Source organism: Malus sylvestris, chromosome 8 (genome assembly GCF_916048215.2).
Source record: "Malus sylvestris chromosome 8, drMalSylv7.2, whole genome shotgun sequence".
NCBI classification, from domain to species: domain Eukaryota; kingdom Viridiplantae; phylum Streptophyta; class Magnoliopsida; order Rosales; family Rosaceae; genus Malus; species Malus sylvestris.
The window spans coordinates 23034414-23061508 of record NC_062267.1 but is presented as its reverse complement, the minus strand read 5'-3'; the positions used below and the strand labels follow the sequence as shown (position 1 = coordinate 23061508).

Below are 27095 nucleotides of genomic sequence, written 5' to 3'. Positions count from 1 at the left end.
CACATTGGAATATCCTTCAAAAAAAATTTGATGGCTTCTTCGCCAGCCAAGTCTAAAGCTATAAACTCAGACTCCATGATGGAACGAGCTATACATTTCCTTTACAGGATTTCCAAGATATTGCTGCACCTCCCAAGGTAAAAACATATCCACTTGTCGACTTGGATTCTGTAGTGTCAGAAATCCAATTGACATCACTGAAGCCTTCTACAACAAGTGGATACTTTGTGTAGTGTAATCCATAGTCAAGTGTATTTTTCAAATACCTTAACACTCTTACTAAAGCATCCCAATGCTCTTGTGCCAGATTACTTGTATATCTACTAAGCCTACTTACTACATAAGCTAAGTCGGGCCTAGTTGAATTCATCAAGTACATTAGACTTCCAATTACTTGAGAATATTCAAGTTGAGTTATGACATCGCTTTTATTTTTCTCCAACTTGCATCCAGCATCAAAAGGAGTTGCCGCAGGTTTGCAGTTAAATTAACCAAACCGTCGTAATATTTTTTCTGCATAATGGGATTGTGTAAGAACATACGCTTCACTATTTCTCTTAATTTGAATTCCTAAAATGACATCGGCTTGACCTAAGTCTTTCATGTCAAAACTTGAAGTCAACATTTTCTTTGTTTTGTTTATTACATCTTTATTGCTTCCCATTATGAGCATATCATCCACATATAAGCAGACAATGACGCAAGTTTTATTATAACTCTTAATGTAGACACATTTATCAGATTCATTTATTTTGAACCCATGTGTCAACAAAGAATGATCAAATTTCTTGTGCCATTGTTTTGTTGCTTGTTTAAGTCCATATAATGACTTAACTAATTTGCACACTTTGCTTTCTTGTCCCTTAAGCATGAACCCTTCAGGTTGTTTCATGTATATTTCTTCATCTAGTTCTTTATTTAAAAATGTTGTTTTTACATCCATTTGATGTATATCAAAGTTGTATACAGCCGCAATCGATATTAACGTCCTAATTGACGTTATACAAGAAACTGGAGAATATGTGTCGAAATAATCTAACCCTTCTTTTTGGCGATAACCTTTGGCTACTAAATGTGCCTTTAACTTATCAATGGTTCCATCCGCCTTTAGTTTCTTCTTGAAAATCCATTTATGACCAATTGGCTTACTACCGGGAGGTAAATCAACCAATTCCCATGTGTTATTTTCCATAATGGATTCTATTTCACTTTTAATTGCTTCCTTCCATAAAGGAGCCTCAAAAAAAGACATTGCTTCTTTAAAAGTTCTAGGTTCATTCTCGGACAAGAAAGCAATGAAATTTGGTCCAAAGTTTTTAGAAACTTTGATTCTTTTTCCTCTTCTCGGTTCCACATCATTTCCTTAGACACCAGAAGAAGAGGCTTTATCATGACTATGATCATGAACCCTCTTTGTATTAGAACCAGATTCATTTTCTTTGTAAGGAAAAATATCCTCAAAGAATTATGCATCCGCTGATTCTAATATAGTGTTGACATGTATGTCAGAAATCGAAAATTTTACAACAAGGAACCTATAAGTAGCACTATTATTTGCATATCCAATGAATACGTAAATAGTTTTATGTCCTAGTTTCATTCTTTTTAGTAACAGAACTTGTATCTTTGTTAAGCAACCCCACACTTTGAAGATTTTATAAGTGGATTTATGTCTTTTCCATAGTTCATAAGGTGACTCGTCAATCTTCTTTAGAGAAACCTTATTCAATATGGTATTTGCAGTAAGTAAAGTTTCACCTCACAAACTATATGGAACCCCTAAACTATGTAACATGGAATTAATCATATCTTTGAATGTTCTATTTTTTCTTTCGTCAACACCATTTTGTTGTGGTGTGTATGGAGCTGTTGTTTAATGTATAATTCCATGTTGTGCACAAAAATTTGAGAAGACAGTAGACTCATACTCTCCTCCTCTATCGGATCTAAGTGCTTTGATTTTTCTCTCAAGTTGATTTTCAACTTCGGCTTTATATGTCTTAAACATTTTCAAAGCTTCGTCCTTGCTATGAATCAAATAAATATAGCAATACTTACTGCAATCATCAATAAAAGTGACATAATAATTCTTTCCTCCACGAGTTGGTGTGGATTTAAAGTCACAAAGATCATTATGAATTAATCCAAGTAATTCATTTGATCTTTCCAGAATTGACTTTCTCGTTTGCCTAGCAAATTTCGATTCAGTACATGTTTGATTAAAATCAATTTCAAATTTAGGTAATAATTCTAATTTAACCATTCTTTGCATGAAACGAAAATTATCATGTCCTAATCTAGCATGCCAAATATTAGAAGATTCAACAATATAAGTAGAAACATTTATTTTATTAGCATCATCAATGACAATTACATTGAGTTTCACGAGGCCATCAGCCACATAACCTTTTCCAACAAACATCCCACCCTTGGTAAGTATAAATTTGTTGGATTCCATTACAAGTTTAAAGCCCTTAGCAATCAGAGTAGGTCTAGAAACCAAGTTCCTCCTTATTTCAGGAACATGCAGCAAGGTGAGACTTTTTCCAGATGTGAATTTGAGTACCACTTTGCCTTTGCCTTCCACCGCAGATGAGGCAGAATTGCCCATATACAGCTTTTCTTCATGGGCAGCAGGATGGTATTCAGTGAATAGATTTCTGTCAGTGCAGATGTGCTTAGTAGCACCAATATCCAACAACCATTCACTCACATTTGAGACCATGTTGACCTCGGACACAACAGCAGCCAATTCTTCATTGGTGGTTGTCATGTTAGCATGGTTGTTGTTGTTTCCGTTGGCATGATTTCCATCCTTACGATGATAACAATCTTATGCATTGTGACCAGATTTGCCACACACATAGCATGCGCCCTTAATCTTCTTCATATTCTTGCCTTTGGGAGCAAGGGCAAATTGTACAAACTGCTTGGTTTTCGAAGCCTTATTCTTCTTCGGCTTGGCCTTGAAGTTTCCTCCCTCAACATAATTTGCATTGGCTTCAATGGCAGCAAACCCTCCATAACGGTCTGCCTTTCTGTGGTCTTATTCCACTCGTAGCCTCAGAATCAAATCCTCCATATTCATCTCACGACACTTGTGATTGAGATAAATTTTGAAATCATTCCAGGAAGTTTGCAACTTTTCGATTATCGCCCCAACTTGGAAATGTTCATTGATCTTGCATCCCTCAGAGTGTAGTTCATAGATCAATTTCTGGATTTTTTCGACCTGAGAGACAACAGATTTTGAATCCACCATTGTATATTTGAGAAACTTACCGATAACAAATTTATTTAAACCGGCATCATCAATCTTATACTTTTTCTCCAAGGATTCCCATAACTCCTTTGCTAGCTTGCACAGAGAATAAATGCCGTAAAGATTGTCATCCAAACTATTCAGAATATAATTCCTGCAACAAAACTCAGAATGATTCCAAGCTTCAATTACCATGACAGTCTCTTTCGTCATTGGATTCTCATTAGACTTCGGAGCTTCTTCCTTGACAACATGAGCGAGATTCATTGTTGTCAAGAAGAACAACATCTTCTGTTGCCATATCTTGAAGTCTAGTCCTTTGAACTTCTCAAGCTTTTCAGAGTATTTTGGCATCACATTCACAGATTGTTAATCCATGAATTTCTATTTCAAGATTATTAGATAAATGTCAACAATCTGTGATAAATTTATATATGCTAATAAATAAACAGTGTATGAACAATGAACTAATATTAAACAGAAATATTGAAGATCGAGGCTTGCATACCGCAATGTCCTTAAAACAGAAATTTCACCCCTACTCAGTGCTTGTAGTTCTCCGAACGTCTGTTTCACCAGGATTCAACGATCAAGTTAGAATTTCAGCAACGGAAAACTTAACTTCTGGCCAATTTAGTGCTTGTAGTTCTCCGGACGTCTGTTTCACCAGGATTCAACGATCAAGTTAGAATTCCAGCAACGGAAAACTTAACTTCTGGTCAATTTCTTTGTGGTACTCTCAGTAAGAATGCTATGGATTATAGAAGGAGATTTATGTTTTTTGTGTTCTAAATGTCATGCAGACGGATGTATATATAGCGAGATTATGCTTGTTCGCAACAGGTATAAGAATGAGATGTGACTGTTGGGAGACATCTCTTCAAATGGAGTTAATTACCAATTAATTAGTGCACCCCAAAGCCCAACCCCAAGGGTAAGCCCAATTTTATTCTCCAAGGCCTATTACTCCAATCACTTTCTATAAAGGACAAAACTTTATAAAGTGATAAAATCTTTTGGGAATGACCAATGTGAGACAAATAAATTTCTACTTAAACTACTTAAATTTCCAACAATGCCATCGAACTTAAATGCAGCTGTTGCCAAGAATTGCCCTTCCTTCCACATTCATAACCGTTGAATTTAAATCAATTATAGCAACTGAGGAGATCGATCCTAAACAAAAGGCCAAATAATGGCCTAATGAACTTCATAGAATTATAGCCTAGCCTTCAGTTAGAGATAAATTTTTAGATAAATCAGACTATTTTTTAGCTCTCTTCATTGGAGGTGGCTCTTGATCCCAACATTTGACAACCCAAAAGAAAATCCAAAATTCAAATACCCGAGAGAAGAAATAGAAGAGGAAAACAAAGCACCGAAAACACGAAAAAGTACAAGTAGAATACGCGTGACAACGGTCAAACTTGAGCGCAAGCCCCGGCCTTCAACCCAACATAAACTCAGAATCCCCGCCGCCCGGGCTTTCCAAAACTGAAAACCAAACGGATAACAGAACAACACAACCACCGCCGGCTGCGGCAGACTCAAAACTCCGCCTCTCGCGGCCCTTCTTCTCCGCTTCCTATTCCAACTCTCTTCTTCTTTTTCTTCTTCTTCTTCTCGTTATTATTCGCTTTCTCTGGGGCTCTCTCTACAGCCATTACATTGCAAGTTAAGGTTTTGGGTTTACAATACAGCTACAGAGCTGCTTCCTTCATTGATAAATCCTTCCCCAATGGCGCTTCGTTTCGAGGTAGGTTTCGAATTCTAGAGCCATGGTTTCTTTTACTATGTGATTTTTAATGGTTTTATATTTAAAATTTTGAACTTTCTCATCCCAACAGGCACTTTTTTATTTTGTATTTTATATTTGCATAGGAATGAATGAATGAGAGATTGATAAGCTCACTGTCTCCATTCATTCGAAATCAATACAATGTTTGTTGGGTTGTTTCTGTTTACTGATGTGGGAAATTTGTTGGGTTTTATCTGTTTTGTGATTCAGGTTTTGGGGAGGTTTAACCGTGCTCGTGCAGCTAGATTGACCCTGCCTCACTTTGTGTGCCAGACACCACTTTTCATGCCCGTTGGAACGCAAGGTATTGCTTTAAATTTCATACATTTTGGTACTGAATAGAAGCTATTCCTCATGAGTATATTAATCTTTTATCTGAGCTAATTAGCTTTCAATTCAATTGGTATTTGATATGTTAACGACTTAGGTATTGAGGATTCGTTGTCTCAAGAACATATTTTTGTAGGCTAGCTTTAGGTGCTGACGTTAATAAAACATTATCAGTATGTGCATTGTGTGTAAAATCTTCACGCGTGCATGCACACACTGACGCACACACTCATTTCGCTCCTATTGTCCAATATTCAATGCCTTGATCATTTTTCTTCGTTCACCTTAGATGTTGATGTGCATATATAAACAACATTCATGGATGCCCTTGGCTTTGTTGTATTGAATAATCAATGATATGGATAAGGTTTTCTTGGTTTCAGGAACTATAAAAGGGTTGACAACTGAACAGCTTGAAGATATTGGTGCTCAAATAATACTTGGCAATACTTATCATTTGGCACTTCGTCCGACTTCCGAGCTTCTTGATGAGTTGGGAGGTCTCCACAAATTTATGAACTGGCCAAGAGCATTGCTTACTGATTCCGGTGGCTTTCAGATGGTTAGTTTCCCTCAGTATTTCACTATATGTTACATATTGATTTTGATTTAATTGTTTTTTCATTTTAAATTGTTTCCATGTCTAGAGTTTTGTTGATGTACTTATTGAAATACAATCCATCTGAAACTATTTATGCAACACGTTTTATGGATGCTTGTGCATTGTGATGAATTTATTGTCCTAAATAAATCCCTCTGCCTCTTCCCCCTCCATTTTTTTCCATTCTCATTCTCCAGGTTTGCCGCTACTTTGTGATTCTTACTGGCTACATTGAACTTTATGTTACTATGTTAAGCTTTCCCTTATTTATGTATGTTGCATTTGTCCAGGAGGCATGGGAACAAGTCAGTATCTACTGTTCCAATGACTTGTTTGCTTACTGTACTTTGTTATAAATAACTAAATGACATATCAAAGACAGTGTTTTTAAATAGTGATGTAGTTACTAGCCAACTTACTTTCTAATGTATGCTACTGTAGAAGTAGAATGGGCATTCTTTCATAATGTGTAGCCCAGTTTTTGATAATTCTTTTAAGCTTGGATTGATGAACTCATGCTAATGACGATGTGGTTGTTTTGTTGGCTAGTTTATTAATGCTGTTTTTGTGGACTTTTTTTTTTTTTTTTTGCATCAGTAAATAACTTATGCAGTGAAATCATACAATTTATTTTGTTACTGTTTTCAGGTATCATTATTGCATTTAGCTGACATCACCGAAGAAGGTGTAACATTTCAGGTAATCTCTTATTTTGGCAATGCTTATTGTAGTTTAGGTGCTGATGAATAATGATTGAGTTGTTCGCTCATGTTGGGCTATTGTCACTGGATCAAGCCCTGGCGAAGTTCTACAATCGCCAACAAGTTGTCTCCAATATCTTCTATAAATGACAGGAGAAGGATTAAAGCACCAAATTTAATTAATTTTAGGAGTTTGTTGGGATGAAGAAAGCCATTTTTGTGCAGTGAAAGAGTTATTGTCTCCAATTATTTCTTCTTTTGATTGCATTGCTAATATCAAGCACTGTATGTGAGTCATACTGGCGGATGCAATGGTGGACATGGAGAAAGAAGGGTGATGCTGATTCCTCTTTTCTTTTGGTGTACTTGGGGAGAACTGAACAGAGCAGCTGAGGCATGAAGATACCTTTATGCACCTATTATGCTCATAATTATTAATAATTTGATTATCGTTTAATCCAACTGCCCCATTCTTAGGGGCCGATATGTCATAAAAAACTTTCTAAACAATTGCATCTGCAAATTATTTTCAATTGCATCTTCAACATACAAGCTTCAACAAAAGAAAATTCAAAGAACTTAGCGAAGAAGGCTTTGGTGTATTTAACACAATACGTTGAAATGAAGGAAAGCTTATTTATTGATATCCCCGATAAGTTACAAATATGTACATATACTTGAGTCAAAATAAACAAACAAGAGGGAGCCTTCACAAAGGTTGCTTAGGAGAAGTCTCAGCAGTCGGTAGAGCCCCAGAAAGAGAAGGCACTGGAGGGGGATCATTCGGAGCCTCAGTACTGGACAAAACCCTAGAAGGAGGAGGCATCAGAGGTTGATCATTTGGAGCTTCATTACGCGGTACAGCCCCAGAAGACGAAGGCAATAAATGCCTTTGGAACAAACCCACAAATCTCTGATGATCAAGTAAAACCTGACCATCAGATTCCTTCATCTGGTCAAGCTTCCTCTTCATGTTTGTAGCATAGTCATGTGCGAGTCGGTGCAACTGTTTATTCTCATGCTTGAGCCCTCTAATCTCCTGTTTGAGACTCATCACTTCAGCCGCCAATGATTCAACTTGGCGGGTTCGAGCAAATAGGTGTTGGGCCATATTAGACACAGAACCTGCACACTGAACACTGAGAGCCAGAGAATCCTTAACAGCCAACTCATCAGACCGTTTGGAAAGTAGTCTGTTATCTTTGGGAGTGAGAAGGTTCCTGGCCACTTCCGCAGCGGTCATATCATTCTTCATCACGGAATCCCCAACGGTAAGAGGACTAGTAGGGGAGACGAAGGATGGGCGCCATATGTTGTCTGGAGAAGGCGGGGCTGCCTCTTCAACAAGGTTCAAGTCAAAACGACGGTCGGAGGGGCCAGACATTTTCAAAGGTGTTGAAGAGAGAAGAGGTCGGACAAATCAAGATCTTAGAAGTGCAAGAATGGAGCTTCTACTGGTGGATATTCAAGTGTGCTTTGGAACTTAATGTCAGCCCCTATAAAAATCTGCACTCGACGAAGCTTCAGAAATCGAAGAGGCGCCTGCTCAGAAATCGAAGAGGCGTTTGCTTTCTTAAAAGCTGGGCTGCTCAGAGACCACGAGGGTCGATCTCAGAAATCGAAGAGGCGTTTGCTTTCTCAAAAGCTGGGCTGCTCAAAGACCACGAAGGCCGATATCAGAAATCGAAGAGGCTTGCTTTCTCAAAAGCTGGGCTGCTAAGAGACCACGAAGGCCGATCTCAGAAATCGAAGAGGCACCTACTTTTCCAGCCTTGTCAGCACCTGTCACACGCACACTCAGCTTTGCGGAAATTATGGGCATTCTGTCGAAGATTTCTGGCCAAGTAGAAAGCACATAAATCGTACTGTTCAATCACCCACTTCCCATACGCAACAGTAACTCATGGGTACCACAGATAACTTTGCCAAAGTTCTCTGACAAAGTTGAGACACGTGAAGCCTGCAGCTCCCGCTACGTCGCTCTGACCAAGAAGGGTAAAAGAATTGCAAAGAAACAACACTAACAAAGTTTAGACACATAAATTTTGAAGGTCTAGCTACCATATTATTACCCACAAGGGTAAAGGAACAGTACCACTGCTGGATAATTGGAAAGTTCCGGTGTGTCAACCTTTGTGCTTCGTGGCAATGTAGACTAGCAAACATGCCAACCTTTACTCACATTCAAGAAAACACTCCCAACAGGATTGCTTGCTCCAAAATCGAAGAGGCACCGCCCTCCGAATCTCGAGAGCCAGACTCCCAACATGATTACTTTCTCAAAAATCGAAGAGAGGGTAAAGGAACAGTACCACTGCTGGATAATTGGAAAGTCCCCGTGTGTCAACCTTTGTGCTTCGTGGCAAGGTAGACTAGCAAACATGCCCAACCTTTACTCACATTCGAGAAAACACTCCCAACAAGATTGCTTGCTCCAAAATCGAAGAGGCACCGCCCTCCGAATCTCGAGAGCCAGACTCCCAACATGATTACTTTCTCAAAAATCGAAGAGAAGGTAAAGGAACAGTACCACTGCTGGATAATTGGAAAGTCCCTGTGTGTCAACCTCTGTGCTTCGTGGCAAGGTAGACTAGCAAACATGCCCAACCTTTACTCACATTCGAGAAAACACTCCCAACAAGATTGCTTGCTCCAAAATCGAAGAGGCACCGCCCTCCGAATCTCGAGAGCCAGACTCCCAACATGATTACTTTCTCAAAAATCGAAGCGGCATCGTTCTCCGAATTTCGAGAGCCAGATCCCCGACAGGATTGCTTGTTCGAAAACCGAAGAGGCACCACTTTCCCAACTTCAACAGCTGGATCTCCTTGGATAAAGCTTGTCTGTAATCTTTACACGCAACATCAGCTTTCCAAATACCACAGACTACTTTTTCAAAGTGCTCTGACAGAGTTAAAACATGTGAAGCTGGCAGCTCCCACTACCGTGTTATGACCAAGCAGGGTAAAGGAATAGCATTATTACTTGATGTTAGGGAGACTCCTATATATGTCGACCTCCATCCCTAACGGACAGGCAGACCTGCAAAAATGCTCAACCCTTTCTCTTATCTGAGAGGGCACTCCCAACGAAGCCTTTCGAAATATTCAGCTTTCTTTCCCCCCGATAATACCTCTGTAAACAAGCTATACTAGAGCAAGAATATCTCATATCATCAGGGTTAAAAGCAAGAGTATCCCATATCATGCTTTTTCCCTGTCTTTTCCTTTGGCCTTGTTCTTACCTGCAAGACAAGGAGAACGAGAGCAATCAGTCAGCACTTGGAATCAAGCTTCCAGCCAGGAACTGACTGCCTGGAACCCCTTACCTGATTACTTACCTGGCATTGCTCTCGAGTACTCATCTTCAACATCTTATGCTTCCAGGGAAGATACCGCATCTGCTTGAGGAACAGATAGGGCAAAGTGAGAAGGATACAAGGAAGCATGCGGAGACAAGCGTAACAGCACACGTGCCGATACATCCACTACTCTGTCAAAAGCAAAAGTATCCCATATCAGCAGGGTCGAACGTACTCTAGATTTGATGGACTTGTTTTGACCCTCAAATTCTTCAGTCGGCCTTATACTCTGGAGGAAACCAGAAAACCCTGCAGCCCGGTTCAAGAATAAGCCTGTGGAAAGTTACTTCTTCAAAAGCAAAAGTATCCCATATCATCTCTTCTCATTTTTCTTCTCTTTATCCTTCATGCTGCCTGCAAGATAGGGAGAATGTGAACAATCAGCTGGAGCTCTGATTGCTTACCTTGTCTGTCACCTCTTTCAGCAGATCCCCTAGCCCGGCGACTTGGGGGACTCCTACTACATGGTTTGTATCGCGCTTGACCAAGCCTGAAACTACAAGTAAGCTTCAAGTGAAATTGATACATTACCTTGTGCATCTCCACCAGTTACAGATACCACCCCTGGATGGAGGAAGAGTACTTCCAGAGAAGATGCCACATCTACCTATGAGACAGATAAGGCAAGTCAAGACAATACCAAACTCCGGTACTTAGAAGTTTCGTGGTTACGAGATCATTCTCCCACAATATTTCCTAATGTCATTTGTATTAAATCATTCACTTGTACTCACTAAAGGAGAGCTTGAACCTATGTACTTGTGTAAACCCTTCACAATTAATGAGAATTCCTCTATTCCGTGGACGTAGCCAATCTGGGTGAACCACGTACATCTTGTGTTTGCTTTCCTAATTCTATCCATTTATATACTTATCCACACTAATGACCGGAGCAATCTAGCGAAGATCACAAAAAGTGACCGTTTTCGCTACCTAGGATCTATCTTGCAAGAGAACGGAGAATTAGATGGAGATCTCAACCATAGAATACAAGCTGGATGGATGAAGTGTAAGAGTGCATCCGGCGTGTTGTGTGACCGTCGTAGGCCACTGAAGCTCAAGGGAAAATTTTATAGGACGGCAATAAGGCCAGCGATGTTGTATGGCACAGAATGTTGGGCGGTGAAGCATCAACACGTACACAAAATGGGTGTAGCGGAGATGAGGATGCTTCGTGGGATGTATGGGCACACGATAAAGGATAAGATTGGGAATGAGGATATCTGAGGTAAAGTATGAGTAGCCAAAATTGAAGGAAATATGAGAGAAAATCGGTTCCGGTGGTTTGGACATGTGCAAAGAAGGCCTACTGACGCTCCGGTTCGAAAATGTGACTACGGGACAGAGGTTCAGGGCCGAAAGGGTAGAGGAAGACCTAGGAAAACTTTGGAAGAGACCCTAAGAAAGGACTTGAGTACTTGGATCTAACGGAGGACATGACACAAAACCGAGCGCAATGGCGTTCTAGGATTCATATAGCCGACCCCACTTAGTGGGAAAAGGCTTTGTTGTTGTTGTTGTTGTTGTTAGGAAAAGAGTGAGTGATCTAAATATTTTTTTTGTCCATAATGTTTTTTTTTTTTTTTTTTTTTTTTTTTTATGGGAAATACAGGGTTGGGGTTGATGGAGAGGGTAATCAATGGATAAGATTTAGTTTTAATATCCATTTGTTTTGCCAGTGAACACACTATATCTTCATCTTTCGTAATGTACAATAATTGTTTCATAATTTGGAAAACTAACCTTGGAAAATATTTTTCCTATATCTCATCTCATTTTGGTAAGCATAGATGGGTGTTGTCATTTATTTTATATAAAAGTCTAAACCTTGTTTATTGTTAATGCTATATTACTTTTTCATTTTGTACTTGAATGTTTCATGCTGATTATTGGTTGTATCAAGAATATTGTTATTTTGGGTTTGTCATACGTCCATAAGGACGATAACTGATTATTCTCCTACTTCAGTCACCAGTTGATGGAAAGCCAATGCTTTTGACACCTGAGGAGTCAATTCAAATCCAAGTACGTACTTCTATTTCATTTCATTTTTGGGTATCTGTGGATAATTATTGGGTTAATTACCAAGGTCTTTCCACCAATGTGTTTGAACCACGCTATGCCATTGAGTGTCCTGCATCAAGAATCCAGATGTCGTAATGATATCGATGTAGCACTGAGAGATATGGAATTATAGAAGAAAGGGAAGAGAAAGGAAATAAGAATAGAGTATCGAAATCCAAACTCTTAAAACAATGCCCATCACATAGGCAGCTCAAAAAATAATTGAATTTTTAAAAGTAGACAAAAAATACAATAATAGTTAAACTTCTGATAGTTAATACTTAAATTCATAGAATTTGTAATAAAATTGTTGCCTCCGATGGTTAAGGTTTTGAATAGTGGTAAACCAAAATAATTCATTGGGTATTAGAGCATGAGATATTAACTTTGAATTTCTGCGTTCTTTAGCAGCGGGAGAAGCTCGATGAGTTCTAAAGTAGTGCAATTGTAACATAGAGTAAAGCTTTCAAGATATCATGTCTAATTAAAACATTTATTTTCTCACCATGTGTTTCCCTCTACCCTCCTTTCTGTACCTTCAATGATCTGTGCAGAACAGAATTGGAGCAGATATTATTATGGCGCTGGATGATGTAGTCAAAACCACCACCACTGGTCCAAGAGTTGAGGAGGCCATGTATCGCACTATACGATGGATAGACAGATGCATTGAAGGTGAATTATATTTGATTGTCACTGGTGTTTCTTTTATATATACTTTTAAATAGTTTACACTTTACAGGAAAGGTAACATAGATATATGTATATGTGTGCAACATGTATAATCATATATAATCATCTCAAGTTTGATAGATTACCTAGAAGATCTTTATTAGGTTTTAGAGCTACTGTGCCATGCCAAGTTTATTGAATTAGGTGAAAGTCTGTTCTTTAGGTCCAATTTCATGGTTAATAGCAAGTTTCTTAGATTTACAACATCATGACTAGGTGATTCTCGTAGTATATGTATACGACTGTTTATGCTTACAATCCAACTATTTCAATAGTTATCTATTCAGCAGTTCCTTCTTTCCTTAGTTCCCCAAGTCATCCATAATAGCCATATACAATTCTTAGATTGTGCGTAACTTTTTAGTTTTGTTAACCTTCCGTCCTATTTATTATAAGTTGTAATGCTTTATGTTCTCAATTTTTATGCTTGACTCGGGTGGTCAGCTTTTGTATTTATCTGCATTGCTTTTATAAACAGCTCACAAGAGACCAACGGAGCAGAACTTATTTGGTATTGTACAAGGTGGCTTAGATCCTGTATTAAGGTGAACTTCAACTGAATCTGTAATCTTCATGCCGTATGTTGATCTTTTAGTGCATTTTTTTATTATTATTCTGTTCCTTCTAATAATATGTTTGTAAACAACTAACAAATTGTTTCATGCCATAACTTGTGAGCAGAGATATATGTGTAAAGGGCTTGGTGAATCGAAACTTACCCGGGTATGTTCTCTTTAGTGGCTGATTCGTTGAAGGTCACTTTATCCAGCACATTGGTAATCCGTTCTAGTTTTTGAAGTTAGCCAGTTACGATAGTTGTTGAATTTGTAATATTTCATAATAAAATAGTAACAATGCTGGTATGTAAAAATGAACTATGATGCATCACATAGACCATGCATCTTGCACCCAAGGTCACAAGTTCAATTCCCCTCTTCCCCAATACCACTTTTATCAAGCAAGAAAAAATAAGATAATAAGTGCAGCCTTATGGTACAAAAACACCGTAACACATTTAAAATCTCTGATCATTTATGTTAGTCTCTTTGAAGGCTAAGGTGTGTTGATTATATTTTTCCTTTAAAAGCAGAGTGGCAATACTGTCAATGGCTTATTTATGGTTAATAATGTTCTAAAGTGTGGAAGAAGGAATTTAAAATTCTCCTTCTCTTTCTGATGGGCTAACACAATTTTTTCTGTATTGTTCCTTAATTTCAACTTTATTGGTTCGAACTCCCTGCAGAATTAGTAACTTGTTTACATTTGTTCTAATATTTAATGGGAATTGAAAAATCTTGCAATACTACACATGCACTTCTGTTTCACGTTGGTGGTGTTGGTAACTTCTATTAAGCAGCTGAGTTGACCAAGTTTACTGTGACAGGTATGCTATTGGCGGTCTTTCTGGTGGTGAAAGTAAGGATTCATTTTGGCGTGTTGTTGCACAGTGCACTGCTGCATTGCCTGAGGAGAAACCGCGATATGTTATGGTGCTGGAGACTTCCGTTTTAACTAATTTCCATTTGAACTTCCTTTTAAGTATCCCAAGTCATGATATTTTCTTGTGCATCTTTCAGGGTGTTGGTTATCCTCTGGATATTGTAGTTTGCAGTGCTCTAGGTGCTGACATGTATGACTGTGTTTATCCCACACGTACGGCTCGCTTTGGTACAGCTCTTGTACCCGAGGTGATTAGTTGAACATTGTGATCTACAATTTTACATTTTTATTGAATATATTTATGTATGCCCTCCAACTGTCGTAATTGATTAACATCATAAGCAAGCTAATTTGAACCATTACATCTATGATTCATATACTCCTTTGATCTGGATAATTAGTATTTATTTTAGTTGCTTACTAGAGTGAATCAATACACTTGAATGATTAGTTATTAATGTTAGGTGCTTACAAGAGCTCCTGTATCCGTGTATGTATGTTTACTAAAGATTTTTATATGAACGACTTGTAAAATATATGCATTAGAAACACTAGCAGCTAAATTTTTTGGCACTGCCACGAAGTTCTGGTTAAGCCCATTTTAAAATGGTGTTACTTGTAATCACTTGAAGGAGTATTCAGTTTGATATTCAAGTAGGTTGGTTCCACTGTTAAGTTCCGTCACCGCTTGTAATTAAGTGTGGTTATTTGGTCAGGATTATTCGTTTGAACTTTAATTTCGAACTTCATAGTCATTGCCGTTTCTTTCGTAATTAGATGGGGGAGTTATTCTTCTCAGATACGAATTTAGATGCTTGCATCTTGTTCTACTAGCTAAGCTTTAATTGTCCTCTTTAAGTTTGTCGTTATATGAATGTGACAAATAACACTTTCTTATTTCAAAACTTCTCAACGACCTTTGTACTTTATAGCGTTCATGCTTGAAATGAGTTGGTGTTTCATCAAAGCTTTCCAGCTAATGTTTTTATGTTTGCTAATGCACTTAGAACTGTGTCGTACAACATTCATGTGGATATCGCCACTCAGTGCACGTTCATTGGGCGTCACTATACAGTATTTTATACAAGGGGGTCTAATTCTGTTGATAAGTGGATGCATAGTTCAACTGTAGGAAAGAAGATTTCCTCTCATTTTTTATGTGATGTTACTATTTCAGGGAGTGCTGAAACTCAAACAGAAAGCGATGGCTGAAGATACCCGCCCCGTTGATCCTACATGTGATTGTATGGTACGCATGTGTAGCATCTTTTGCGTGACATATCACAGCAGAAGTTGATCAATGATGTTAACTGCTTCATTCCATTTCTACAAATGTAGGTCTGCAAAAATTATACTAGAGCTTACATTCATTGCCTTGTTACAAAAGATGCTATGGGATCTCAGCTTCTGTCATATCACAATTTATATTACATGATGAAGGTTAGAACACAAAAGCCATTATATTTTATTTGCCTTATAATTTTTTTTACATGGCGTTCTAGGATTCATATACCCGACCCCACTCAGTGGGATAAGGCTTTGTTGTTGTTGTATACATTATATAACTAAAACCCTTCCCCCCTCTCTCTTTCTCTCTCTCCCCCTTCTAAATGCAGCTAAGTAGAAATCTGCACTCTTCAATAATCAAGGGAAGGTTTCCAGAGTATGTTTGCCTCTGCTTTACCCTTCTCAACCGTAGTCTTTTATTTGTTGTGTGATATACTTACCATCAATAATTTTATTGTTTTTCAAAGTTATTTCCCCGGCAAAAATGTTAATATGCACAACTATCATTTTGACTATGATTTTCAATTGAATTTCTAACTTGTTCTGGACCTCTGGTTGTTACTAGTGTAACCCATTTCCTTAAAACATTTTTTTGCAGGTTTGTACGTGAATTTCTGCAACAAATGGTATTTCTTTTAGACGCTTTCATCTTTTTTTATCTGTGTGTCCAAAGTTCATCTCTTGAAATGTTTCACGTCTTATTGTCTTGTAGTTTCCGAAAGGTGATATCCCTGAGTGGGTCTGTGATGCCATGGAGGTTGCTGGAATCGACATTTCTTCCTGCTGCACTCCGTTTTCATCATCCCAAGATTAGAAGTAGGAATGTACACCGATCGCAGGTTAGGCACAAATTTTGACACAATTTTGAGGTTGACATTGAAGAAAGGTAAACTAGGTAAGGGCAGCGTAAAATTGTTTGCCCTTAATTTGTTTCACTAGAAATTACACGGAGCAGCTAAAAACTGCAAGATTTAGAGTGTGGGAAATTTGTTTCGGAATAGGATCTGACAAAGATTTTCTTTCCATTTTTGTTCCGTCTTAACTGCGTGTAATTTAAAATATTATGAAATCAAATGCAGTTAACAAATTACTATAGCTTGTATTGTGAAGTTTAAATTTTTTTGTTCACTGGTCCTTGCGTGACCCAATTACATACCGACACACGTGGTTACGTTTCTCTCTTTTGTTAAGAGTTTCATTTCACATGTTATGTAACTATCTTGTCGAACATATATAGTGGAGAGAACTTACATATAATGGAGATTCCATTGTGGTATCTCGAGTCAATCGTGTACTGTCATGTGGGGATGCTATTGTGACATATCCAAACATGACAGTGCATGATTTACTTCAAATACCGTCATAGATGCATTCTTGTTGTATCATAAGGTTGGAAATTCATATCACTTCTAGATTGAGTGTTGATAGTTTGAGTCAACAGGGGAAAGGAAAATCCGACAGACGTACAAATTGTGGTATGGCATTGCGAATTCCACAATAATGTAAGCACTCTCTTCAATCGTATTACTTGGTAGTCTTTATCCAAACCATCTTTTCACAATTTACACCATAGTTTATATTGTTCTCTGTTCATTTCAACAAATTCAGCTACCCTTTGCTGAAACAAACATAAGAGAGCATAATAATGAAAGTGGGCTCATGTTCCTTTCTCACTATTCATTTTATTTTGAGGACCCGTAGCTCAGTTGGTTAAGATCGTTCACCCTTGCACCCAAGGTTCTGGTCTCGAATTTGATTCCCCATTTCCCCAATATCGGAACCTAGGGTTCATATTCCTCTCTCTTTCTTTGTTACCTTTTTTTTTCCTTTTCATAAAGGCCCCTCCCTTGAGAACGAAACTAATGTATTCATCAAAGGGGTATGAAAACTCACGCAACTTAGATATGTTGAAGTGAGGCTTTGGGACCAAGTGCCCTTAATCTCAGTGGCACAAATGGAGTGTCCAACAAGGAACCTGTTTCTTGTTGGCATGTTATGGCAAAATTCCAAGCTTGCACGGCAACCAGATCAGACTCCTTAAAAGGAAACCTATCTATTCTCTACCTAAATCCGTTGAAACTGAGATAATGTATGTGCCTTCCTCGTTTATGGTTCTGAAATACGTTTTTGGAATTCATCACTGCTTCTGAGATTCGACGCACCAAATCAATGCGACCCCTACATGCTTAAGCCTCAATCCAATTCCAGTTCTAATTGATAGAGTTGAGATTCAAACCTTGCTGTCTATATTGTTGTTCGTCTCTATATTTCTGTTTCGCCTAAACACTTTTAGAATTACTGGAGCGTTCCTGCAACCACGAAAAGAATAAACATATTAGACCTTGTCACACTAATGGATGATGAAAATTTAAGAGCTCGAGGTTAGAGAAATTGTTACCTTTCATGGTTGAAGGTTGTGTCCTTATGCACTGGTAGTTTTGAGCTTGAAGATCATTCATGAAAGGTACGTGTGGCGTACTATAATTGGAGGGTTCGAGACTCGTTATCCCTCACATCATCATTATTCGTTTGACTAGGAAAAATGTGGTAAGTTGACGTCGTTAAGAATCTCGAGTGGGGAAGGCTCTTAACCACACTGGAGATCATAGCGCCTGATTGAGCCAAAATTATAGGGATTGTTATCCTTGTACGTTCCAAAAAGTTTAAGAATATTCAAAATTAAATGAATTTATACATAAGCATATACCAAATAATAAGAAATAACAATAAATTGTATATACAAAAAGGTTTTGAGAGCATTAAAAAATTCATAATGAATTTCCAAGTTACGTTCCTTTCTCCTCCAATTACCATCATCTTCCTTCTCCTCCTCTCACACTTTACTTTTTGTTTATTTCTCTATATAAAAATTTCAAAACAAGATGTTAACGTGAAATAATTGTAATCGTTTAAATATGAGAGAAAAGGAGGGGGAGATTGGGGGGGGGGAGCCTTAATCGTAATCATATTTGCTATAAAGTAACGTTCAAGATTGTCAAGGCTTTGCCAACTGAGGAATTTTATCTAGCATCTGGTGCGTACAATACAGACACACACAAGAAGAGAAAAGAAAAAAAAAGTAGAAGGCGAAAGTTGTAAATTAATTTGTCCTAACTATTTAAAAGATCAAATACAATATACATACAAATACACATGAAAATTTTTAAATTATTAATATCATCGACAACCAATGATCCTACAGTTTCTGCCACTGATTTTTAGTGACAACTGTTTAAAATCAAGAAGTGATATAAGTTATGTTTAAATTTTTTTTTTTTTTCTTTTTTTATACAGAAAGCTATATGAGTCACTTTGAAAAGAAACAATTTAATGTTGTGAAAGTACAACTTTCCTTATTAAAAAATAGAATTAAAATAACAAATGAGAAATGTGTCCCCAATTAAATAAATATTCCAAAAAAATAAGATGCCTAGGACAAAAAATCTAAGTGAAAAAGCAATCTTTATGCATGGAGTAAAAATATGGTTGAATCCAGCTTTTTAATTTCACTTACCCTCACTTACCATCTTTCCTTCAAAAAAATAAAAAAATAAAAAGTGCAATGGGGGTCCCAATCAAACCATTAGCATCACTGCGACTGACAGCAATAAAGCAAAAACAATGCAATCTAGCTGTGCAGCTCGAATCTCATTAAGGCCCCGAGGGGGCACCCGGCCCCCCCTCAAGTTTTGGAAAAACAGGAAAAGGATTTTGTCTGGATCTCCTTCTTCTAATTCATCAAATTAGGAGATTTGTATCGTTGAAATTTGATTTAATGGCTATAAACAAAGATTCACTTTAAAAGTTATAATAATTTCAACCGTGTGATCAAATTTCAACAACACAAATTCTCTGATTTGATGGATTAGAAGAAAAGGATCAGGAGCGAATCATTTTCTTGGAAAAAAATTGGTGGAACCAGGCACCCACTTAAATCTTAATCGTGTCTCTCGTAACATTGAATCAGATTATGGCGAATAATAATCAACCTGTCACCACCATTAATTTTATTGCTCACTCCTCATCCACAACCACTAAGAGATGGATATAATACCAAAATATTTAGTTGCAAAGTTGATTCTAACAGTTCACGAAGAAGAATTCCCTCTTTCCATACATACGTATAACAAATTTAATCTCCAAACCTTATACATATATGATTTCTCTATTTGTTTAGCATTTTCGCCCATGTTAAATTGACATGGCTAAATCCCAAATCAACCTAAAACACCCATTCACCTATTTGTGGGTCGCCAAGGCTTACCATCCATGTGATCCTGATGTTAGATCTAAATCCAGGGTGTCAACAATAGCCTAACGTCAGTGATGCCGTTTAATCTTTATTGCACCAGACACGTGCACTACATGCATCCAATTGGGAGAGTGGGGCGACAGATTTTGTCGCCTGGGGCCCACCACAATGACTACTTCCAATGTGCTCAACACTTCGCCAAATCTAAGACGTCCATTTCAAATTCTCACTTTAATTCACGATTCTTATTATTTTTCGTAGTAATAATTTTTTTAAATCTAGAATTCATAAAAATTGCAAAAAAAAAATTTGAAAAATCAGAAAAAATTAAATTAAAAATTTATAAAAAATTACAATGGTTACATGTAATTATTAGGTTTTTTAAGATGAACCACAATTCATTTATAAAAATTCTAAACAAGATTTTTGTAAAATATGGACACGTTGTAAAGTCACAATCACATATTCTAAATCAATCTCATTCGTTCAATAATTACTAAAACATTGAATTATACATTATTAAAAATAAATCTTTGTGAATAGTAACAGCCATAGCAATGTACTATTTAAGTGAACAGTAATTGTCATAAGTCTAGCCATAGATCTAAATCCATCAAAATGGGTGGAAATGCTCAAATAACATAAAGAGTATGGATTGGCCAAGTATGATAAAATGCCTCACTTAAAATTGAAAAAAAATTGGTATTAGGTGCGCTTTTTGAAATTCTACGAGGACTTACATCCGTCATTCTTTAGTTGTGTACCATGAATGTTATTTCTAACTTTGCCCCTGTGTGTAATTGTTGCATCTAGTTGCAATAACTCCAAGCTCTATATGTGTGTGTGTATTGATATATATTATATATTTGGGAAAAAGACTATTTACTACCTTCATGTTTCGTGGTTTTCAACGTTTAGTACATCAAATTTTTTTCGTCCTAGAATCATACCTAAAGTGTAAATTTTGGGACAGTCTCATACATCCGTTAGTCAAACTGTTAAGTATTCCGTTAACTGTGACGTGGTGCCCATGTGGACAATGACTGGGCACCACGTGGATTTTTTTTTTTTTTTTAAAGAAGGGGTTTTCACTTTTTTTTTAGGGGTTCAAAAAAAATTTCCCGCCAAAAAACCAAAAATTTTGAAATTTTTTTTTTCTTCTTTTTTGTTTCTTCTTCTTCTTCTTCTTCTTCATACCTAAAGTGTAAATTTTGGGACAGTCTCATACATCCGTTAGTCAAACTGTTAAGTATTCCGTTAACTGTGACGTGGTGCCCATGTGGACAATGACTGGGCGCCACGTGGATTTTTTTTTTTTTTTAAAGAAGGGGTTTTCACTTTTTTTTTAGGGGTTCAAAAAAAATTTCCCGCCAAAAAACCAAAAATTTTGAAATTTTTTTTTTCTTCTTTTTTGTTTCTTCTTCTTCTTCTTCTTCTTGGCAGATTCGTGTTTTTTTTTTCTTCTTCTTCTTCCTCCTCATCCTTCTTCTTCCTCTGGGCAGATTCTTTTTTTTTTCTTCTTCCTCCTCCTCCTCCTCCTTCTTCTTCCTTCTTCTTCTGGGCAAATTCGTTTTCTTCTTCTTCTTCTTCTTCTTCTTCTTCTTCTTCTTCTTCTTCTTCTTCTTCTTCTTCTTCTGGGCAGATTCGTATTTTTTTTTTCTTCTTCTTCCTCCTCCTTCTCCTTCTTCTTCCTTCTTCTTCTTCTTCTTCCTTCTTCTTCTTCTTCTTCTTCTTCTTCTTCTTGGCAGATTCGTGTTTTTTTTTTTTCTTCTTCTTCTTCCTCCTCCTCCTTCTTCTTCCTCTGGGCAGATTCTTTTTTTTTTCTTCTTCTTCTTCCTCCTCCTCATTCTTCTTCTTCCTCCTTCTTCTTCTGGGCAGTTTTTTTTTTCTTCTTCTTCTTCCTCCTCCTCCTTCTTCTTCCTCTGGGCAGATTCTTTTTTTTTTTCTTCTTCTTCTTCTTCCTCCTCCTCCTTCTTCTTCTTCCTCCTTCTTCTTCTGGGCAGATTCTTCTTTTTTTTTCTTCTTCTTCCTCCTCCTCCTTCTTCTTCTTCCTTCTTCTTCTGGGCAGATTCGTTTCGTTTTTTCTTCTTCTTCTTCTTCTTCTTCTTCTTCTTCTTCTTCTTCTTCTTCTTCTTCTTCTTCTTGGCAGATTCGTGTTTTTTTTTTCTTCTTCTTCTTCTTCTTCCTCCTCCTCCTTCTTCTTCCTCTGGGCAGATTCTTTTTTTTTTCTTCTTCTTCTTCCTCCTCCTCCTTCTTCTTCTTCCTCCTTCTTCTTCTGGGCAGATTCTTCTTTTTTTCTTCTTCTTCTTCTTCTTCTTCTTCTTCTTCTGGGCAGATTCGTTTTTTTTTTCTTCTTCTTCTTCTTCTGGGTTTTTTTTTGTTTTTCCTTCTTCTTCTTCTTCCTGAGCGTGGAGTCGAAGATGGTGATGGGAGGGTGGGCACGGGTGGGATTGAAGATGAAGGTTTTGTTTGTTTTTTTTATTTATAAATATATATATATATATTTTTTAATTTTCACGTGGATGACACGTGACACCCAGTCATTGTCCACATGGGCGACACATCATAGTTAACGGGAGACTTAACAGTTTGACTAACGGATGTACGAGACTGTCCCAAAATTTACACTTTAGGTATGACTCTGGGACGAAAAAAAACTTGATGTACTAAATGTTGAAAACCACGAAACATGAGGGTAGTAAACAGTCTTTTTCCCTATATATTTTTATCAAATACACACACACACACATTATATGTGAGTGAATTCATGGCATCATTTTTTACATAATTTTAAACACACGTTTTTGTGGAGCTCATTCTGTAATGCATTTTAACGATTTGAATCATTATCTTTTAGAATATCATTCATAGATCATTATTATAGAAAATTGCAGTGAAGATGCAAAACCATTAAGACATTCATTTGCAGTAAAGAAAATAGACAAATATAGTTCTATAAGAGCAGTTCCACTGTGGGAAAGGGCCCCCCAGGCTATTCACTATTTAATCCACCAATGAACAGTAACTGCCTTTTGCATCTTTACCCAATAGCTCTGGCAATAGACAATAAAATATTAGTATTTTTTTTTAAATAATACAAAATAAAAAATAGTGGGCCCCGCCCCCTTCAAATCACAAATCCATCGTCTTCTCCGACGCCCTCCACCCTCGCCGACTTCCCCTCTCAGTCTCCAACCTCCCCAATGTGCGGCGCAAATGCCGCCTTGTGCTTCTTCGTTTGCTGCACCTGCTGCTAGCTCGCAATCGCCTCCCTCAGCGACTTAAACAACCCAAAAAAAAAAAAAAAAGTGTTCACGTACGCGAATCTGCAAACCCTAAAACCTGAATCCTCAAAACCTATCTCATCCTCCAATTCCTTGAAGTGGGTATCGGTGTTTTCTGCGTATTCGAGGATCAACAGCCGCGACAAGAGGTGGGAGTTGAAGGTCTTATGAGAAAACCCGACGGAAAGTAGGGAAAAAAGAAGGAGCATTTTCAGATACTTCATGTGACGTCAGCCTTGCGTCAGGTCACCTTCGGGCTCTCGGGCTAGCAACTCATGCGGGGCCTATCCCTCGGGCCTGCTCGGGCTCCCTCGCCAGCACACGTTGAACCATCTCCCTCGGGCTATCTCGCCCTGTTCCAAAGCTAGTCCACAGGACAATAGCCCAAGGTGGAAGTGCTCTAAAGAAACCCTAAACCCTTAATCTAACAGTCATATAGTTTTAGATTTTTGTGATTTTTGGTAAATACGATATTTGAGAGAAGATTTTTTTTTTTATCAGTTGAGAGAAGATCTAAAAGATAAACGATTCGGATTGTTGAAATACATTATGAAGCATACGTTAGAAAGGAGTGTCAAAAATAGTAATAAAAAATTTCACAATTTCAAAACCAATATATATATTGGCGATATTATAATGATTAAGTAGGAGAAAGGGTTATTGGTTTGTGAGGTGTGTACTTGTGCGCTTTGTTTTTCCTTGCTTCTTTGAAAGGGTTTGTTTTGGAGGAAGGAAACCAAGAAAAGCAAGGCAAAGGGGGAACCCCTAGCAGTCTGCTTTTTCTGCTCCAGATCATAGTGTCTTACAATTTAAAGGCAAGTGAACCTTCTAGCTGTTTTGAAGCATCAATTCCCAACTTTGGTCATTCAACCAAAAAGCTTCCTTCCAACTCTGGCATCCCATTTGCATGTTCGAGCGCTCTCACAAAACTGAAAAAGACTTTAAACAACAACAAATACCACCTTGTCTTGGATTTTTGTTTTGAATTATGAAGAGGTTCGGCAGCTCAGAGTCATTGGGTGCTTTGGTCTCCAATTTCCCATCAAAAGGTAAAATTCATTTCGAGCTTGTTTTTCTGCCAAATTTTGTTATTCTATTGATGGGTTTGAAGTCTCATAATTTACGCAGAGGAGGGAAAGCTTGCAAGGGACAAATATGGTTACAGCAAGGAGTTTCAGGCAATGTTAGATTCTTTAGAACAAGAAGATATTGGGGAAGAAATGTCAGGGAAGAAAAGGCGGTTGAGCTCGGAGCAGGTCAAGGCCTTGGAGAGAAGCTTTGAGGTTGAGAACAAGTTAGAGCCAGAGAGGAAGGTCAAACTGGCTGAGGAATTAGGCCTGCAACCGAGACAAGTGGCGATTTGGTTTCAAAACCGTCGCGCACGGTGGAAGACTAAGCAGTTGGAAAGAGACTACAGCGTCCTCAAAGCTGACTATGATGGTTTAAAGCACAACTATGATAGCCTTGAGAGACAGAATAAAGCTCTTGCTGAAAAGGTTCATACTACTAGTGAAACTCATTTTGTTTGCATATTTTTCAAAAAAAAATGCTACTCACCCTGTTTATTTACGTGTCATGATTCTCTTTTGATTTACTCGGTCCAAAAGTCCAAAATAAACAAGGGTCTGCAGAAAAAAAAGTTCACTACTCTTTTTTCAAATGGGGTGTTTGTATTTTTTGCAGCTAAGTCAGTTAAAGGCGAAGCTGTGCACAGAAGGTGCAGAGAGCAACGGCTCCACGAAAGAAGAATCACCAATTTCAACGTGCAAAAGCAGTGAAAATATTGAGGTGGATTTGTTCAAGAACTTGAAGACCAAAGATGGTTCATCAGATAGTGATTCAAATGAAGTTCTTATGAAGGAAGAGAGCAATGGAAATTCATCTCTTGGATATAATAATAATAATAATAATTCAATTTCTTCAAATTCCATGGTGAATTGGTTTCAATTATCTGAGTCCAGATCAGTAGCTGCAGGAAAAGGGTTTCAAGGCCAGCTTGTGAGGATGGAAGAGCAGAGTCTTTTCACCACAGATGAGTCCTGCAATTTCTTTTCAGTCGATCAAGCTCCTAGTCTTCATTGGTAAATCTGCTGAGCAGTAAAAATAGTTGGACCCTTTTATTTTTCTAAGGTTTTTGAATGATCTAATAAAATAAATTTTTGTAATTTAGAAGCAAAAATGTCCAATGTAAAGCTTTTTATTTGCCACATCAATAAATAATTAGTTTGCACATTTTCTGCTCAATTTTAGAAAACCTTAGTACTGGACTTTTAGTGCAACTGCTGTGAAAAGTTAAAAAGTTTGTTTTCGCTTTTTACTCTCTTTTATTTCTGATCATCATCGTGTATGAATTAAATGAACACAGTATACATATTAAACATGAATACATAAACGGAGAAAAATGACGTGTATATCATTTATCTGAAGTATTGTACGCTAAAGTCACAATGTTACAAAACCAAACTCTCTGCAATGTGATGCATCAAACAAAGGTGGCACAAACTTCACATGTAGTTGTCAATTTCTCATTTCCATAAAGCTTCGGCAGCTCACTAACTAGGATTTGACAACTTCTCTGCAAAGAATTAAACCACACTGCCAAGTTGGCATGTAAACATAAAGCTACCCTCCTTCATTTCTTTTTCTTGTACATAAAACGGGGTGTCTCACTTTTGTGATATCATTTGAATATCGTATAGTATAGCACATGCGACTAAAATGTCCATTTTATGCAATATTACGCACATAATGTAGGAAATGTAAAACACCAGTTGTAAGAATATGAGCGCAAGTATAGGTGTATTTTGGCCAAATGCTTGAGTTCAAATTGGTTTAGAAACACCTTATTGGACAAGGTTTGAAGGTCCTGATTTATATACGATTGAAATTGGGAATTGATAATGAATTACTCACTTATATTAAAAATAGGAGACAATGTTGGTTTTTTTTACAAGGAATCTAAAACAAAAATTGTAAGGATTGGATGTCTATATAAAGGTAGTTGTTGCTCCCACATGAATATGTCCCTACTCAGATGGTTCTTTTTTCAATTTCTCTCACTTTTTTGTTTGTGATGGGAGACTATCAACCCATGTGTTTGGTGAAAAAGTATCATCCTGATCTATAGCTAACACATGGAATTGCAAAACTACGTTCCAAAGCTTCTTGCATGTGAGTTTGCATCCTGAAAAATGATCGGAGTTCGTCGTGTATGGGTGTGACTGAATTTTGGCTGTTTGATGCATATGAGTTTCGTTATAAGACTCAAACGCACTTATGATAAAAACTTACACGTTTGACTGAATTTTGGACATTTGATGTATGTGAGTTTCGTCATAAGACTCAAATGCACTTATGGTAAAAATTACTCATGTGTAATTAAAGTCTGGTCGTTAATATTTGCTTGTATGAGTGGGCGGTTGAATTTTAACCGTTGATGCATATGAGTTTCATTATAATACTCAAATGCACTTACCATTCAGAAATTACGCATGCGTAATTGATTTGTTTATGCATGTTAGTGTATAAGTAAGCGACTGAACTTTTGTCATTGATGCACGTGAGTTTCTCTATAAGATTCAAACACTTACGATCACATATTTTTCGAACTTGAGCTGAAGTCTGGTAGCTTGCAAATGTAATATTCATTATAGAACTCACTTGCATAAACTGTTTAAAGATTTAAACTCTAAAATTATCCACAACTGTATGAACGACTTACTCTAGCAATCGTGCTCCGACTACTACTACTACTTGCATAAAAAAGGCACATGCTAGAATTTAATTCAAAAAGAGGAACATAATTCATTGAATGGCAGATTTGATTTTTTGTTCCCCCATGGGAGAGTAGGTTTTTGATTTGAAAACTCGTGGAGTTGGAGAAGGCACAAGTCATTTTCTCACTTTTCTCTCTCACTTTAGGTGGGAAAGAGACGGACCAAAAAGCTGCTGCGACTCTCAGCTCCTCCATGTCTCGCTCATGT

General features: G+C 37.4%; 2 protein-coding genes and 1 long non-coding RNA gene across 4 annotated transcripts in view; 2 read left to right on the top strand and 1 right to left on the bottom strand.

Annotated features, from left to right (window-relative positions):
* The window catches only part of LOC126632689 (uncharacterized), a 98830-nt gene extending 88147 nt beyond the window's left edge, over window positions 1-10683 (bottom strand). Inside the window, exons 1-2 of the long non-coding RNA XR_007626794.1 lie at window positions 10033-10683; window positions 9041-9936 (exon numbers count right to left, since the gene is read on the bottom strand). This is a non-coding gene — a long non-coding RNA (uncharacterized LOC126632689). The remainder of the gene's footprint in view (window positions 1-9040; window positions 9937-10032) is intronic.
* On the top strand, window positions 4629-16671 carry LOC126632680 (uncharacterized). The gene is made up of 15 exons (XM_050303126.1): window positions 4629-5018; window positions 5271-5364; window positions 5774-5952; window positions 6640-6690; window positions 12022-12078; window positions 12672-12792; window positions 13328-13394; window positions 13531-13572; window positions 14234-14339; window positions 14427-14537; window positions 15467-15538; window positions 15628-15729; window positions 15906-15952; window positions 16175-16202; window positions 16289-16671. Exons 1-15 carry the CDS (start codon window positions 5001-5003, stop codon window positions 16388-16390), a joined length of 1197 nt encoding a protein of 398 aa, XP_050159083.1. The 5' UTR covers window positions 4629-5000; the 3' UTR covers window positions 16391-16671.
* Window positions 16672-23749: 7078 nt separating this feature from the next.
* Window positions 23750-25344, top strand: LOC126633523 (homeobox-leucine zipper protein ATHB-6-like). 2 transcript variants are annotated; one of them, XM_050304143.1, is made up of 3 exons: window positions 23750-24161; window positions 24224-24608; window positions 24796-25344. In XM_050304143.1, the coding sequence occupies exons 2-3, from the start codon at window positions 24294-24296 to the stop codon at window positions 25195-25197; spliced, it is 717 nt and encodes a 238-aa protein (XP_050160100.1). In that variant the 5' UTR covers window positions 23750-24161; window positions 24224-24293; the 3' UTR covers window positions 25198-25344. The 2 variants fall into 2 exon arrangements, with proteins under 2 accessions (XP_050160100.1, XP_050160099.1); XM_050304142.1 differs by having other exon boundaries at window positions 23751-24161; window positions 24241-24608.
* The last annotated feature ends 1751 nt before the right edge of the window (window positions 25345-27095 follow it).